Source organism: Mustela putorius, unplaced genomic scaffold, assembly GCF_011764305.1.
Source record: "Mustela putorius furo isolate JIRA1106 unplaced genomic scaffold, ASM1176430v1.1 tig00000430_pilon_pilon_pilon, whole genome shotgun sequence".
NCBI classification, from domain to species: domain Eukaryota; kingdom Metazoa; phylum Chordata; class Mammalia; order Carnivora; family Mustelidae; genus Mustela; species Mustela putorius.
This window is the reverse complement of record NW_025421377.1, coordinates 23,333,742-23,347,901: the sequence shown is the minus strand read 5'-3', so window position 1 is coordinate 23,347,901 and position 14,160 is coordinate 23,333,742. Positions and strand designations below refer to the sequence as shown.

General features: G+C 40.2%; 1 protein-coding gene across 2 annotated transcripts in view; it reads right to left on the bottom strand.

The window, feature by feature from the left end:
- Positions 1 to 4,945: 4,945 nt before the first annotated feature.
- MTHFD2L (methylenetetrahydrofolate dehydrogenase (NADP+ dependent) 2 like) overlaps positions 4,946 to 14,160 on the bottom strand; it is a 127,753-nt gene continuing 118,538 nt past the window's right edge. For both annotated transcript variants that reach the window (XM_045079870.1, XM_045079869.1), the window contains one exon: positions 4,946 to 6,298. In XM_045079870.1, coding sequence (XP_044935805.1) covers positions 6,186 to 6,298 — 113 coding nt within the window. In that variant the 3' untranslated portion in view covers positions 4,946 to 6,185. The remainder of the gene's footprint in view (positions 6,299 to 14,160) is intronic.

Genomic DNA, 14,160 nt, shown 5'->3' with positions numbered 1-14,160 from the left:
GCATAATCGTGTATGTAAAAGTACTTAAAACAACAAAAAAGAATCGAAATCCGGGAAAGGCCCCATTGCTGGGAACAGACTGATACCAGCTCCAAGGTTGTTCATGACCTACATAGAATTCCAACCCAGGAGAGCACTGGTATTTGCAAACCAGGAAACAGCATCACCAGGCAGTAACTCAAACATTCCTGAAACTGCTGTCACTTACGCCACCTCTCAGTACAGACTGCAAGCAAATCAAGATATTTTGGAATTTAGAAGCAGGGGAAAAAATAAAATTTGGGTAAAAGCAGAGGTTTCATATTCCACTGTAATTGTTTGCTACTTTGTGTTGCTACTACAAGTTCTGTGAAAATAATTATTTTGAAGAGCATAACGTTTGCCTTTATGTGATTCTGCCATTTAAGAGTTTTCTGATGAAATGGAATGGGCTCCCAATTTCCTTAGAGTTATTGTGCTTCCGTCTGTGCTAAAGGGATTTGGCTAGAGAGAACCAGTGAGGTACCAAAATGATAATGATGATGATGGTGGTGATGATGATGAGGTCGTCTCCACTAAGATAAAATTCGGTATGTCTAATGAATAGAAAGTTCTAAATTTAACACGACATTCAAATGTTTCTGTTTATCTAGTTATGATCACTAAAATACCATTTTAAAGGCCAAGATGTGATGATTGCTATTAGATTTTGTGAGTGTAGGAGGTTCCCATAAATTTTCACTTGCCCTAAATTATTATAAATAACCTATATAAATATGTTTTACTGAGGTGGCATGTCTTTCTACCAGGAATTTCAATTGCTCATATTTTCTGGACCTTGAAAACTTGTTTAAGTCAAGATAAGTTATCATTTGCATCGTGTCCATCTAGCAAATTTGGTTTACCAGAAAGGATCTCTTTCACTATTGAAATATGAATTTGGCTTCAGAAATCACACAAGAATGAGCTTGTTCAACTCATTATAACTTGGGCAATCACCACAAGAGTCATCATTTTAAAGTTAAAAGAATATACAGCACTTGGCTTACTTCAAATGTGCCTACATTTCATATTTCTACTTTTGTAGGTCTTTTTCTTTTAACTGTTCATTATTAAAACAATTTCTGGATAATACTTTTCCCAGGCAAATATTATTTGAATTATAAATCTAATCATCCTCCGCATGACTGTGAATTTAAGAAGGAAAACTTTGCAAAGGATTAAATAAACTATTATGGCCATTGCAATTGTTGAAGGAAGGTGCTATAACTAATTTTGAATATCTTTATCTGTAAGACTGGGACATAGTACAACAGCCATCTTGGTTGTTAATGGTTAAGTGGAGTTTGCATAATGCTTTACATTTTGCCAAAGACTTCCATGCACATTTCCATCATTTCTTTAGTGATGCTGGCCCCAACGAATCCAGCACCTAACATATGGTATATACCTAATGAATCCAACTTGAGTGAATGAAGAAATAAACAAGAGGTCTTGTTTCTATTAAGACATATGAAAACTGAGGAGTAGAGGCTCAAAAGAGTGACGTACCAAATCCCCTAGAGTCAGGACTCAAATCTCTATTCGGGTTCCAGATCTCATGTCCCTTTTACTTCCCCAGCTGTGTTCTCTGTTAGAAATCCACATATGGATCTCAGAGGAATTCTCTGAAGGATCTCCTAAAATCAAACTTTAACTAAATTACCTCTATTCTAAGAATCTAAATATTAAATCAACTGTGGCTTTCACTCATATGTGGGCTGAGAGGAATGGCCTCTGTTCTTTCCTGAGGTTTCCCCACTCTGGTGAAATTAGGCCACTTAACACAGAAACTCACCTACCACTTTCCGGAAGACATACCAGAAAATCGCTCTAGTCAGCTCACGCGCGTCTTTCCTCTGGGATCCCACTTACACACTCTTTAAGAGAATCCCCTGCCTTCATTTCTTCAGTCTTCTCACAAAAAGGCCCTTACCCAATCCTGAAGAATGGGGGAATGGGCATGCGAGGTGGCATTACTGATACCTTCTTTCTTGAGGCACATCCGAGCACGTGGGAAAAAGGGGAAAGAAGGCTAAGAACCCTCCACTAGCTTCCCTTCTGTCGCTTTTTCTGGTTTTTAAATTTACTCATCTCTCTCCTCTGGTCATAAGCGTCTCTGGAAGCGTCTTCCCTCCCCACCCCCTGCCCTCCTTTTCTTTCCTTGCCTTCTTTCTTACTCTTCCAGTAACTCAACAAAAGCCCATTGCTAGCCAATGGCAGGAAAGGATCGTGGGCGCATTGCTTTCTCTCTCTCGCAACTTACTCTGTAGTTCTCACGTATGCAGTTGCCATTCCTTCATTCCATATCGAATGCCTGCCACATCCAGGGCCCTGAGCTGGATGTGGTGTTTGCAAGACAAAGACAAATCCTGCATGGACTCCGCCCTCGAGGTACTGAAGGGAGTTGAGGAAAGCACGCACGGAGCTATAGCACTTGGTGGGAACTGGGAACGGCCACGGATGTGCAAATGGCTGTGACAGTTCAGGGGCGGGACTTCGTCGAATTCTCGTGGCAGTTTCCACGGAGGGAAACTGGAATCACGTGCAGGTATGGAAGAAGAGAAAGGATTCCAGGCCGGGGAGGCGCGGAGGGAAGCAGCGTGCGATAATGACAAGAGAAGTGAGCTCTGACTCACATCATCCCAGACCTTGTTTTGAATTCTAATTCCACGTCCACTATCCATCAGGCCCTGGCTAAGGCTTTTCAATAACCCCAAGGGTCGATTTCCTCATCTATCAAATGTAGATTGTCCATAACAACACAAAAAAATAAAGCATTTAGCACCTGCTGGGTGCTCTCTTAAGGACAGCCATTGCTGCTGAGCAAGAGTAGAGACACAGGGTGTGTAGAATGTCAACAAGGTCAGGGAGTGAGTGGTCAGTACATGGTACTGCTTCCTAAATTTTCATCACTAGTCTCTTCCCAGACTGATGTTATACCAAGACTTTATGTATTTTGTCATCACGTGACACTCTTAAACTGAACATAATCTCTTCTCCAAAATCAGCTCCCCTTGTAACTTTGTCATGTTAATCAATGATAATATCTTCTAGGCTCTAACAGCAATTCTCCTAATTCACCAAACGTGGCCTCAATTATCCAGGCACTCTCTAAACCTATCTCTACTCACTTATCGGGCTGGATTTCCACCACTGTCCAACACACACCATTCATTTCAGTCTGACTCTTGCTTTCATATATGCTCGCCAAACTCATCCTCATCTCCATATCATTGTATTATTGTGCAATCCCCCTTCATTCTTTTTATAGAGACTTACAGGAGAAGAAAATTTACTTCTCCAAGTCCCTGCTGCATGGCTGTCATCTTTTTTTTTTTTTTAAGATTTTATTTATTTATTTGACAGAGAGCGATCACAAGCAGGCAGAGAGGCAGACAGAGAGAGAGGAGGAAGCAGGCTCCCTGCTGAGCAGAGAGCCCAATGCGGGACTCGATCCCAGGACCCTGAGATCATGACCTGAGCTGAAGGCAGCGGCTTAACCCACTGAGCCACCCAGGCACCCCCCCCCTTTTTTTTTTTAAAGATTTTATTTATTTATTTGACAGAGAGAGATCACAAGTAGGCAGAGAGGCAGGCAGAGAGAGGAGGAAGCAGGCTCCCTGCCGAGCAGAGAGCCCGATGCGGGACTCGATCTCAGGACCCTGAGATCATGACCTGAGCTGAAGGCAGCGGCCCAATCCACTGAGCCACCCAGGCGCCCGCCCCCCCCTTTTTTTTTTAAAGATGTTATTTATTTACTCGACAGAGCTCACAAGTAGGCAGAAAGGCAGGCAGAGAGAGGAGCTCCGCTCAGCGGGGAGCCTGCTTCATGCGGGGCTCGATCCCAGAACCCTGAGACCATGACCTGAGCTGAAGGCAGAGGCTTTAACCCACTGAGCCACCCAGGCGCCCCGTCTGGCTGTCATCTTTTTGATGTCTACCTTTTACTCACCCCAAATATCCATAAATGAAGTCATGGTACCAACGAACCAACTTTATCTCCGTTATGTGCTGACAAAGTCTTCCTTCTTAACTGGACTTCAGACTCCTGAGTCGTCATCTTGACGAGGCCCGCTGAACCCAGTTTTAGCAAAGAATGCTGCTAAGTCAGTTTATGGAGGACCCCCTCCCCAATATCTGATCAGGTTCCCTTGTCTTACCCTTGATATCTGGCCTACCTTCAGCAAGAATCCTGGTAAGCTAGTTTAGCAAGAGTCTTCCTACACTTGAAATATAATCAATTTCCTCTTAGAGTAATTTCCCACCTACTGATCCCCTTATCCTGCTCATTGGATACAGATCCACAGCCATTTTTACTGTATTTGGAGTTGAGTTCAATTTTTTTCTATTGCAGTCACCTTGATCCCGCTGCTACAGTCTTGGATAAATTATTCCTTACCACTTTTACCAAATGTCAGAACAATTTCTCTTTTCCAGTATTTTAGTCTCTAGAAAGATTCCCTCCTGAATTTTAGCTTAGCCAAGGGGCAGAAATCTTCCCAAAATAATTTCTGCTGTACTTTCGGGGGTTGGGGATGGTAAGCTCAAAACTGCAGACTTTACCTTTTCCATGTACATGTATTTTGGGTCAGTTTTGTCTGTTTGGGGGAGTCTGGGGCCCTTTCTGAAATGTTTACTTGAGAGCATTGAATGTAAACTTCTGTCGAGGTTACCACACAAAGACTGGTCTGGACTGACTTTGGAATGGACTATAGAACCTTTCCTTGCATGCTGAAGAAACTTGTACATTTCCCCAGTAGGCGGTAAAGAAATACGTATCAATTCTATCCCTGAAGGTAATATTACACTATATGTTAACTAACTGGAATTTAAATAAAAACTTGAAACCATGAAAAAAGAAAGAGGTAACAAATACATGAAAAAAAAATCTCATAAATATCTTAAGGAAGAAAGAAGACAGGTATTCTTCAAATCGCTTTTATTATACAGTTGAAATATGATTAATTATAAGTATCTAGACTATTTTCACACAATTGATCAGGGGCACGCACTGATAAAAACATGCACTGGGTAAGAATCGTTATTGGTACATAAACACACCGGCATTCGGCATGAAAACAATACAATTAAGTGAGTAGGGTAGTCTCAAAATAGCCTTCAAGTGACATTCCGGTGTATTTCCTAATTTAAATTGTGTTAGAAATGTGGCATCTACTCTGAGAACCAACTCAACTGCCATAACAAAAGAGGGAAGAATTGGGGGCAACAAAGCAGTAGATTTTCAGTTATAGTCTAAGGTTTAGCTTTGGCACATTATAAATCTATTATTTTCCTATTAATTTCCGAATCTATGAACAAACCTTCATTCTTTAATGAAGTCCTCACTCATACTATACCATATTTTTCTACTATTTGTGGGAAGAAACAACCACAGTTTTGTTTTATATGTTTGGTTTGGATTTTCCATTATTCCTCAAGGGAGGTATTATCCAAATATTTTTCTAGAAGAAAGAAATTACACGTAAGCCTAACATATTCTCATTACATTTTTACTACGGCAAGTAGTCATTCACAGTTTGAAATGACCACTACCTTTCTAAGCAGCACTGCATTTTTTTTTTTTGCCTTCTTCGTTTACTTTTCTTACCTTGAATGGAGTATCGTTTCTCCTTAAGATGCCTCACAGCATCCATCTGGGAGACACATGAGATCAAGATTTTACTTTTAATATTTTATCTTTTAGCACGTAAGCTCTTTTTCAGCATGTAATAAACAAAATATATAAAAATGGAGCCTGCTTATGTCAAAATCTCAATTATATTGTCCGCGGGCACCCATTTGGCTGATAAGACATCTGTTGAAAGCATACCGTGTGCGATATTTGTGTCAAAAATATATTCATTTATTATGAGCCCTTTATTGTTTAATATTATGAACAAATGTTGTTCACAAAATAAACCACTGTTACCAAAGTTTTCACTGGAATTGTTTGTTTTTCTTTTTTTTTTTTTCCTCTAAAACTCAAAATCTGTGAGCAGGAAATGCGTCAAGTTGCATGAATCATCTGATCCACGACGACTCCATCCATGAAAAAATAAATACGATGTAGAAATAAATAGCTTTGTAGTAAAATATAAAGGTGTTTGCCCTTTGTCAAATAAATAAGGAGCATGATTTCATTCTGTTTTATTCTTTCCTGTGACCTAGTAAATGAGTTTTTTAGCTGCCAGAAGAGTGTTCCTCAGAAGCATCGCCACCGTCATGGGTCCCACACCTCCTGGAACTGGAGTGATAAAGCCAGCCTTCTTCTTTACAGCTGACGGAGAAAACAGAAAGCCATCTTTATTTTTAAATTTTCCTGAGAATTTTTAAATAACTTGTTAAAAGATAAACTGAGGCATATAAAACATATTTTTAAAGATTTTTTTAAAAGTAATTTTTATACCCAACATGGGGCTCAAACCTATAACCCCGGGATCATGACCTGAGCCGAAGGCAAATGCTTAACCACCTGAGCCACCCAGGTGCCCTGAGCTTGCGACTCTTGATCTTGGGTCCAGGAATGGAGACCCACATCGGGCTCCTTGCTCAGTGGGGAATCTACTTCTCCCTCTCCCTCTGCCCCTCTTTGGTCTTTCTCTCTCTCAAATAAATTTTTTAAAAATCTTAAAAAAAAAAAAGGAGTTGCAGACTTTATTAACTGACCCAGCTAGGCACCCCAAAAGTTTTTAAGAGTTTATTTGAGCATTTATCAGTCTGTATTGGACAGCAGCGACCTGGAAGTGGTCAGGAGTGCTCCACCAGCGAGGAGCTGGCCAGAGACTCCAAGAGAAGAGGTGGAGATAAAGCAAGGTCATTGTGGATAGGCTATCACTTAGAGCCCAACTGGCTTCTTGTGACCGGTTGTCCTCAGGATTTGACTGTGTAACCTTGAGGCATTTATAGGCTTGGATTCTGGTTTGCTTACATAGGCTGTCATGGCAATAGAGTCCTGTTCCAGGCTCCTTGTTTCATGAATTTAAGAGACTAGAGTGGATTTTCCTTCATTACACAAATAACTCTAAGAACCTCTAAACACTTCAGAATGAGGTAGCCTATAAACACTCACGCACTTAGAGAGATAATCCTGTGTATGTTATCTAATCAGCCTCAGAGGTGGGTTGAATCTCCACGCAGTTGCTTATAACCCAGGAGGGACTCAACTACCTGTAATTCGGTGATCTACTTCTAAAATACATGATATTGGTCACAAAGGGGGAACAGGATATAGACAGTTCAGCACACATAATTTGTTAAATTGACGAATTCCTGTTCTAACAATAGCATCACTTATGTGTGGATAATACGTTTCAGTGCACCTCTAATAAAAATCACCGAACATACTTGAATTACTGAGCATATACACATAGTCTTGTCCTAAGGTATGCAGCCTTCTTATTCAGTGAATAAACTCAAAGAAAATGACAGAGAACTTTCAGCAAGTTTTATTTAAAAATGTTTCACACCCACATTATCACACATGAATGGCTCCATGCTTTGACCGATGGTTTTATGCTTCACCATGTGAAGATGAACAACGAGGTTTTCCCAGGTAACTCTTACACGAAGTTAGCATTGACAATACTTCTCTAATGCATACTCTGACATTATTAGTCACATGTTATTTAGATGTATGGCCTTTTACAAGTTTGCTCATGTATGCTTCTATAAGAATCAAAACTAACAGATGTTATCTGGATCTCAAGTATTATTTTTGTACAATTTATACTGCTTTGTTGAAATAGGGTTTGTAAAATTTACACTTACCTTATTTGAAGTCTAATAGTACACTAGAATTTTTTTTTTTTAATCATAGGAAGAAAAAGGAATAGGGTTCTTTCGTTTAAGCACAAATAGGCTTAAAGACATCACAAAAAAAGGAAAAAAAATCTCGCTAGTATGTATTATCGATTTTCTCATGGTATGTAACAAAGATGAGAATACTTATGATCTGGAAGGTAACAGATTAGTTTTCCAAAAAGCCGCTCTACACATGAACATTTCTTTCCCCCACCACACATCCATCCAATACCAAGCACTAGCCTAGGTCAGTAGCCATCCCACAAATAGCTATGAGTCCGCAATCCTTTCCTCCTTTACCCTGGCTATTCCTTCCACCTGGAATACTCTTCTACTTTATCCAAATAAGAGAATCCTTATTATTCTTTGAAAGCCAATAAAATATTACCTGGCTATAATTTTCCTCAAAAACTCACCAGTGTTCAATTAAAAGCCCCCCTTCCTGTATTTCCGGTAACTTTATACACGACTCTGTCATGGAAACTAACACACTGTGCTGTCTGCTCCCTTTGCCAGGCACTGGTACCTGGATGGTAGCAACCAAGGCTTTACAGCTGGGTGCTGTCACCGTTGGGTTTCATCTTAGAGTCTCTCCATGTACAGGTCAGGCATTCAGTGAATTTTGATGAAGTGAACGTAATAGCCTTTCAGATTTATTTATTTTTATCTTTACTTTTTAAAAGATTTTCTTTATTTGTTTGTCAGAGACAGAGTGAGTGCACGTGCGGGGGGAGCAGCAGGCAGAGGGAGAAGCAGGCTCCTGCCCTGAGCAAGGAGCCCGACGCAGGACTTGATCCGAGGACACTGGGATCTTGACCTGAACTGAAGGTAGATGCTTAACTGAATGACCCACCTAAGTGCCCCTAGCCCTTGAAATTTAAAATCTGAAATCAATTTGCAGGAATGTGTCAGTGGATACAAACAGTTTAGTTTAAGCTAATTGAAAATTAGCTTGAAAACCTCAAGCTACTAATTTGCATGACCAGTGCCTTCCAGGAACTTTACTATAGAATTGGAAAAGCCATGGCCTTAAAATATCAATGAATCTCTAGAAGAAATGTACTATGATACTATTCTTTATTCTGATAGTATTTAAAATCATGTATTTGTAAAGTTCTGACTCTGAAATATTAATGGATAAAAATAAAAGACAACTGGATGATGTGATAAATGAAGAATCAAGTACAACTAAATCTTCAAGGGAAAACAGAATGGTTCATTTCACAATCAAAAGGTTCATAAAATTTATGTCAGGGAATCTGCTGTGGGTAGTAGTCATTTTATATAATGTAGTTTTCAACTTTGAAAGGTAAAGTGGCTTGGAATAATGCATATATAAAAGTAGTAATAACCATAGTTACTATTGATTGAATACTTGCGACTTGCCAAGAACTTTATAAGTACTATTTAAATAACTCCTATGGGATTATTTTTTTAATTTATTTTTTATTTATTTTCGGCATAACAGTATTCATTATTTTTGCACCACACCCAGTGCTCCAGGCAATCCGTGCCCTCTATAATACCCACCACCTGGTTCCCCCAACCTCCCACCCCCCCACACCCCTTCAAAACCCTCAGATTGTTTTTCAGACTCCTATGGGATTATTATTTCATTTTAATAGACAGAGAAAGTGTGTCTCCCTGAAGTTAGAGTGACATACCACTCTCCTTATATGGTAGAGATGCTGTTTACAGCCAGGTCTGAAACATTCTACGGTTCCATAATTGCACCCCAGCCCAATGCAACCGGAATACCATGACCTGAATACGTAGAAAAGTCCCAAGAAAGACTCATGAGCCAAAAATTAACAGAGTTTTCTCAAAGGGTTTGGAGGGGAGTCTGAAAAAGGAAACAGGAAAGTTCTAGCAAAGTAACTTTCCGACATTTTTACTCCGAGTACTCACAGCTCATCATCTCTGAATTACATCCAGCACCTCCGATTACACAGCTGGCTGAGCAGTCGGGAGTTTGCTTTCTTCCTGGGTGTCAGATCAGATAAACTACGGGGCTGCTCAGGTATCATGACACTCCTCTTTCAAATTAGGTTTTTCACAATGTGCTTACTATTGCATTCTTTTGCTCAAAAAAGTGAGGTTTGGGGTTGAGGGAGAGGGATGGGAAGAAGCTGGTGCACGAAACCACACCTGCCTGAGATCTGCACCTTGTGTCTACATTTTCTGCACTCTTTACCAGTAGAAAGTAGCACACATTTATCTCGTCTTGCCCACCACTTCATAGAAATACACTATGTGATGGGTGGTGGGTCTTCACTTGCCCTGGCTAGGGTTTCTCTAGATACTCAGAAGCATTCATTTGCATCAACAGAGCCCTGTGCACTGCTCACTAAGCAGAAGATTATGTCACTAGGAACATATCTGGCCATTCAAATGCTGTTTCAAGTATTTTTTTAATCTTTGAAATAAAGTGGAGGAATATGAAAAATCGAGTTAGTACACAGTCACAAGAGGTCAACTGTGATTTTTTTTTTAAAGATTTTTTAAAAATTTATTTGACAGAGAGAGAGAGATCACAAGTAGGCAGAGAGACAGGCAGAGAGAGGGGAAGCAGGCTCCCTGCTGAGCAGAGAGTCCGATGCGGGACTTGATTCCAGGACCCTGAGATCATGAACTGAGCCGAAGGCAAAGGCTTAACCCACTGAGCCACCCAGGTGCCCTCAGCTGTGATTTTGATGGGAAAGAAAAAAAATATATAAAGTTCTCTATCCCTTTTGAATTGATTTTCGTGGGAATCTGTATCTGAGAAAGAACTAGAAGCTTATCTGCTGCTGGCTAGGGTAAATGTATCATTTATTTCCATAAGAACCAGGATATGGAAGTATTGATTTCCCAAGAAAGGTAGGGAATGTCAGTTGGTACAGATGTCAATGCTCAAAAGAAATTCTCTAGTCTAGTGATTTTGCATAACTATGTCAGGGCTGTCCTATACAACATGTTTACGAAGCAGCAGAAGTGGCTTGTGAGCTGTAATTAGTCAGGTGAGAAAGAGTTAAATTCAATACGTTTGATGCTCTAAAAGCATCTTCCCCAATTGTGTCTGCAAGAGAGTAAGTTAACAAGCATTATGTCACCAGAATAATCTCTCATTGGCTGGTCTTTCCCTGAGGGCAGACAAAGGTTTGCACCTGCTTGGAGAAGATGATGCTTTTAAAGATTAATCCTATTAGATGTGGGGGAAAGAGTTCTAGATGCTTTATTGAAATGAATTACAGAAGCACTTTAAGGCAAAATTTCCTTCAAAGACTTATTTACTTTGCATTCAGGTGTGAGGGAGTATATTTGTGTGTGAAGAAAAATGCCAAAAATTCTGTATGGATGAGAAGCAGGTACAGGCTTCCCCCTGCTATCCAAAAGTAGAAAGAGCATTCCTAGGAAGCCTTTCAGAAGCCAAAATAGTGTAATCAAAGAAGCATTATGCCATTAATTTATATGGAAAAAATGTTGAGCGTGCCCAGATCTAAAAAATAACCTCGCTTTGGCTTTCCTGACATCTTAGGACATCTCTTGCTAACAGATGCACAAAATAAATGGGGCTAAGCATGGATGCTCACAGACACCGTTCCCAGCTCTGGTGGCTGGAGGCTGATCTGCTGAGTGCAGGTTCCAGAGAAGGAGCTTGGTGCCCCACCTCCCCCGCCGCAGCTTGGTGTGTCCACTGCCTCTGTGATGCTCACTGTGAAGCAAATACTTAACACTTTTTGCTCTGTACCTTTTCTTTATTTCTTTTTTCAGAAAAGCTACAATCCTCATTTAGATGTCTTTGACTTAGCGAAAACAGAAACTAACGTAGTTTTTTTGGTAAAAGCAAAGTGACAACATGAACTTCAAAAAATGGGGGCACATGTATTAGATCTTGAATTATGATGATTCTAGAGCTACTGAAACTGACAGTAAACACAGATCCTATTGTTATCTGCATGGAATCTGCTCTGGGAAAGAGATTCAGAGGAAAATGACTTGGCCATGCTTCAAGCAGGTTTCTGCAAATAAGGACTATTTTGAGGAAAGGCAACGATTATCATGACAATTTATTTCAGTGACCTCTCTACACACTGTAGACACTGCAAAGTAAATTCTGTAGATTTCCTTGAGGGTGATAGAGTTCTGCCAGCATGATCTAGAATATCAAAGAGTATGTTCAGTTGTACAGAAAGAAAAGAGATGACCACTTAAAATCAGTCACTCGGGAACACAGGACTTGCCTTTGCACATTCTCCTCTTTGTCTGACATACCTTTCCTGCATTTTTCCACCTGATGAATATTCATTCTTCCTTTTCAGATCTGGCTAAATGGGACTTCCTTTGTGTGCTCATTAACTCCACAGGCTGAGTTAACGGTTCACTGACTGACCCATGAAACTCAGCAGTGATCTTCCCTTTGCAGCCATAGCATATGCTGGAACCAACCTCCTGAGAGACGTAGTCACACGACATATGCCTCCTCCCACCTCATGATTCTGGTGCATGCCACTGAGAATCATTTGCTAGAATGAGACTTCTAATAATGGGGTTTGAGGGGAAGTGGGTTATGCATGTTAACAGCAGCAAAGAGGAAGTTTAAAACGTGGTTGAAATTCACTGCTTCGTTAAGCTACCTCACTTGGGGATTTCTGGTTTCCCAGTCAGGCCCCAGGCGAACCCCAACATGCAAATGTTTGAGTCACAATTGCTAATGCCCCATCAGTCAAAGCAAGTCACGTGGTCAAACTCACACTGAAAGTCCTGGGATAAGAAGAATGGTAAAGCCATATAGCCACAGGGACGTGCGCATAGGGACAGAAGAAATACCTGGTCGTATTTTTTTTTAATAAACTACTATAATAGTTTCTTGGTTTAGAGACAAAATCTCTAACCTGCTGCCAGATTCTTTTAAACACAGATTATTAGATCACTTCAGCTTTGAAACATCTGATGAATCTTCACCGTCTTCAGGATAAAGTCTAAACTGTTTATACTTGTGGCAATTAAGGTCTTTTAGGATCTGGCCCTCCACCCGGGTCTGGCATTATTTCCCAAGCCTTGCATATTTTCCTAACTTATTCACTGTTCCCACACTGGCTCCAGCTGGGCCCAGATAGAGTCACCACAAATGTTTCTTGAGGAAGACAGCCAGAGCCACTATCCCTTGAAGCGGATAGTGTAGCTAGGAGATGGATATTAAAAAGATAATCACCCAAATAATAATTGAACTCTGGCTATGAAATGTGCCACACGTGTGAATGTGAGAAGGCCCTCACTGAGCCTTGCATATGTGGGTGGTGTTTATCTAGGCCAGGCCTAGGATATGTGAAGGATAAATCCAACCTTTCCCATGAAACAAAGAGGTGGTATGTAGCCAGTGTTCTTGGTTAGGGGAGGCAAGGTCTGTGCAAGAATGAAGGGGAAGAGTCATGCTCCTGTAGAGCCCAGAAGAATATAGTAAAATTCTGGATATTAACCTAAGAGCAATGGTTAAAGTATTTTTTTTTAATTTTGGGGGAATATATATATATATATATATATATATATATTCCGAAGCAAGATAAGGTCAAATGGAGAAACTGTTTTGGATTGGCATATTTCTCTAATGAAATGAGTTTATCATCTGGGGCAGAGGAAAGGGAGATAAACAGAAAGTAAGAACGTAAGGTAAGATATGCTAAGATGGTAGTAAATTCGGGTTCTCCTGCAGCTCAATGAGGGAACAGGAATCAGAAATGGGCATCAAAGAAAGCTCTGTAAAGTGACAGAAACTTCCAGATCTGATGGATGCTTGAGGAGTAAGAAAAAGGAGAGAATGCAATGCAGATATAAGGAAATAGTAAAAGCAAGGAGGTTTGATCTGACAATGAAGTTGATGCAATTATGACCTAAGCACAGGAGGAAAACAGAGTAGAATGAGATGTGGGGCGGTGGGGGGGTGGGTTACATGACCCCTCAGGGAGGGGGCAGGACATTTAAGCTGGGTGATGGCAGCTGTAGTTATTGTGTCTGGATGACTTTTTAAAGAAAGTCTTTTGTGAATAAACTTGGTTACTTCTATCTGTAGGAACAACCAATTTTATAAAATGAGAAACTGGGAGTGAAAAATGTATACTGCTTAATAATTTCCACATAATGACACAGAAATTAATGTTGCATTTTCAGAAAGTTTTAGGTCCTTGAACATTATTAAATTATTATCCAAGAAATCCTTTTTTACCCTGAAATCCAGAGGCTAATCTGTCATGTTCCTTTTTCTTCACTCTGTGGATGACTATTTTCTTTTGGTACCTAGCTTCAGTCCAGGATAAAGAATTCAGATGGGTATGGCTTGACCAATTTTCCAACATTCTTACT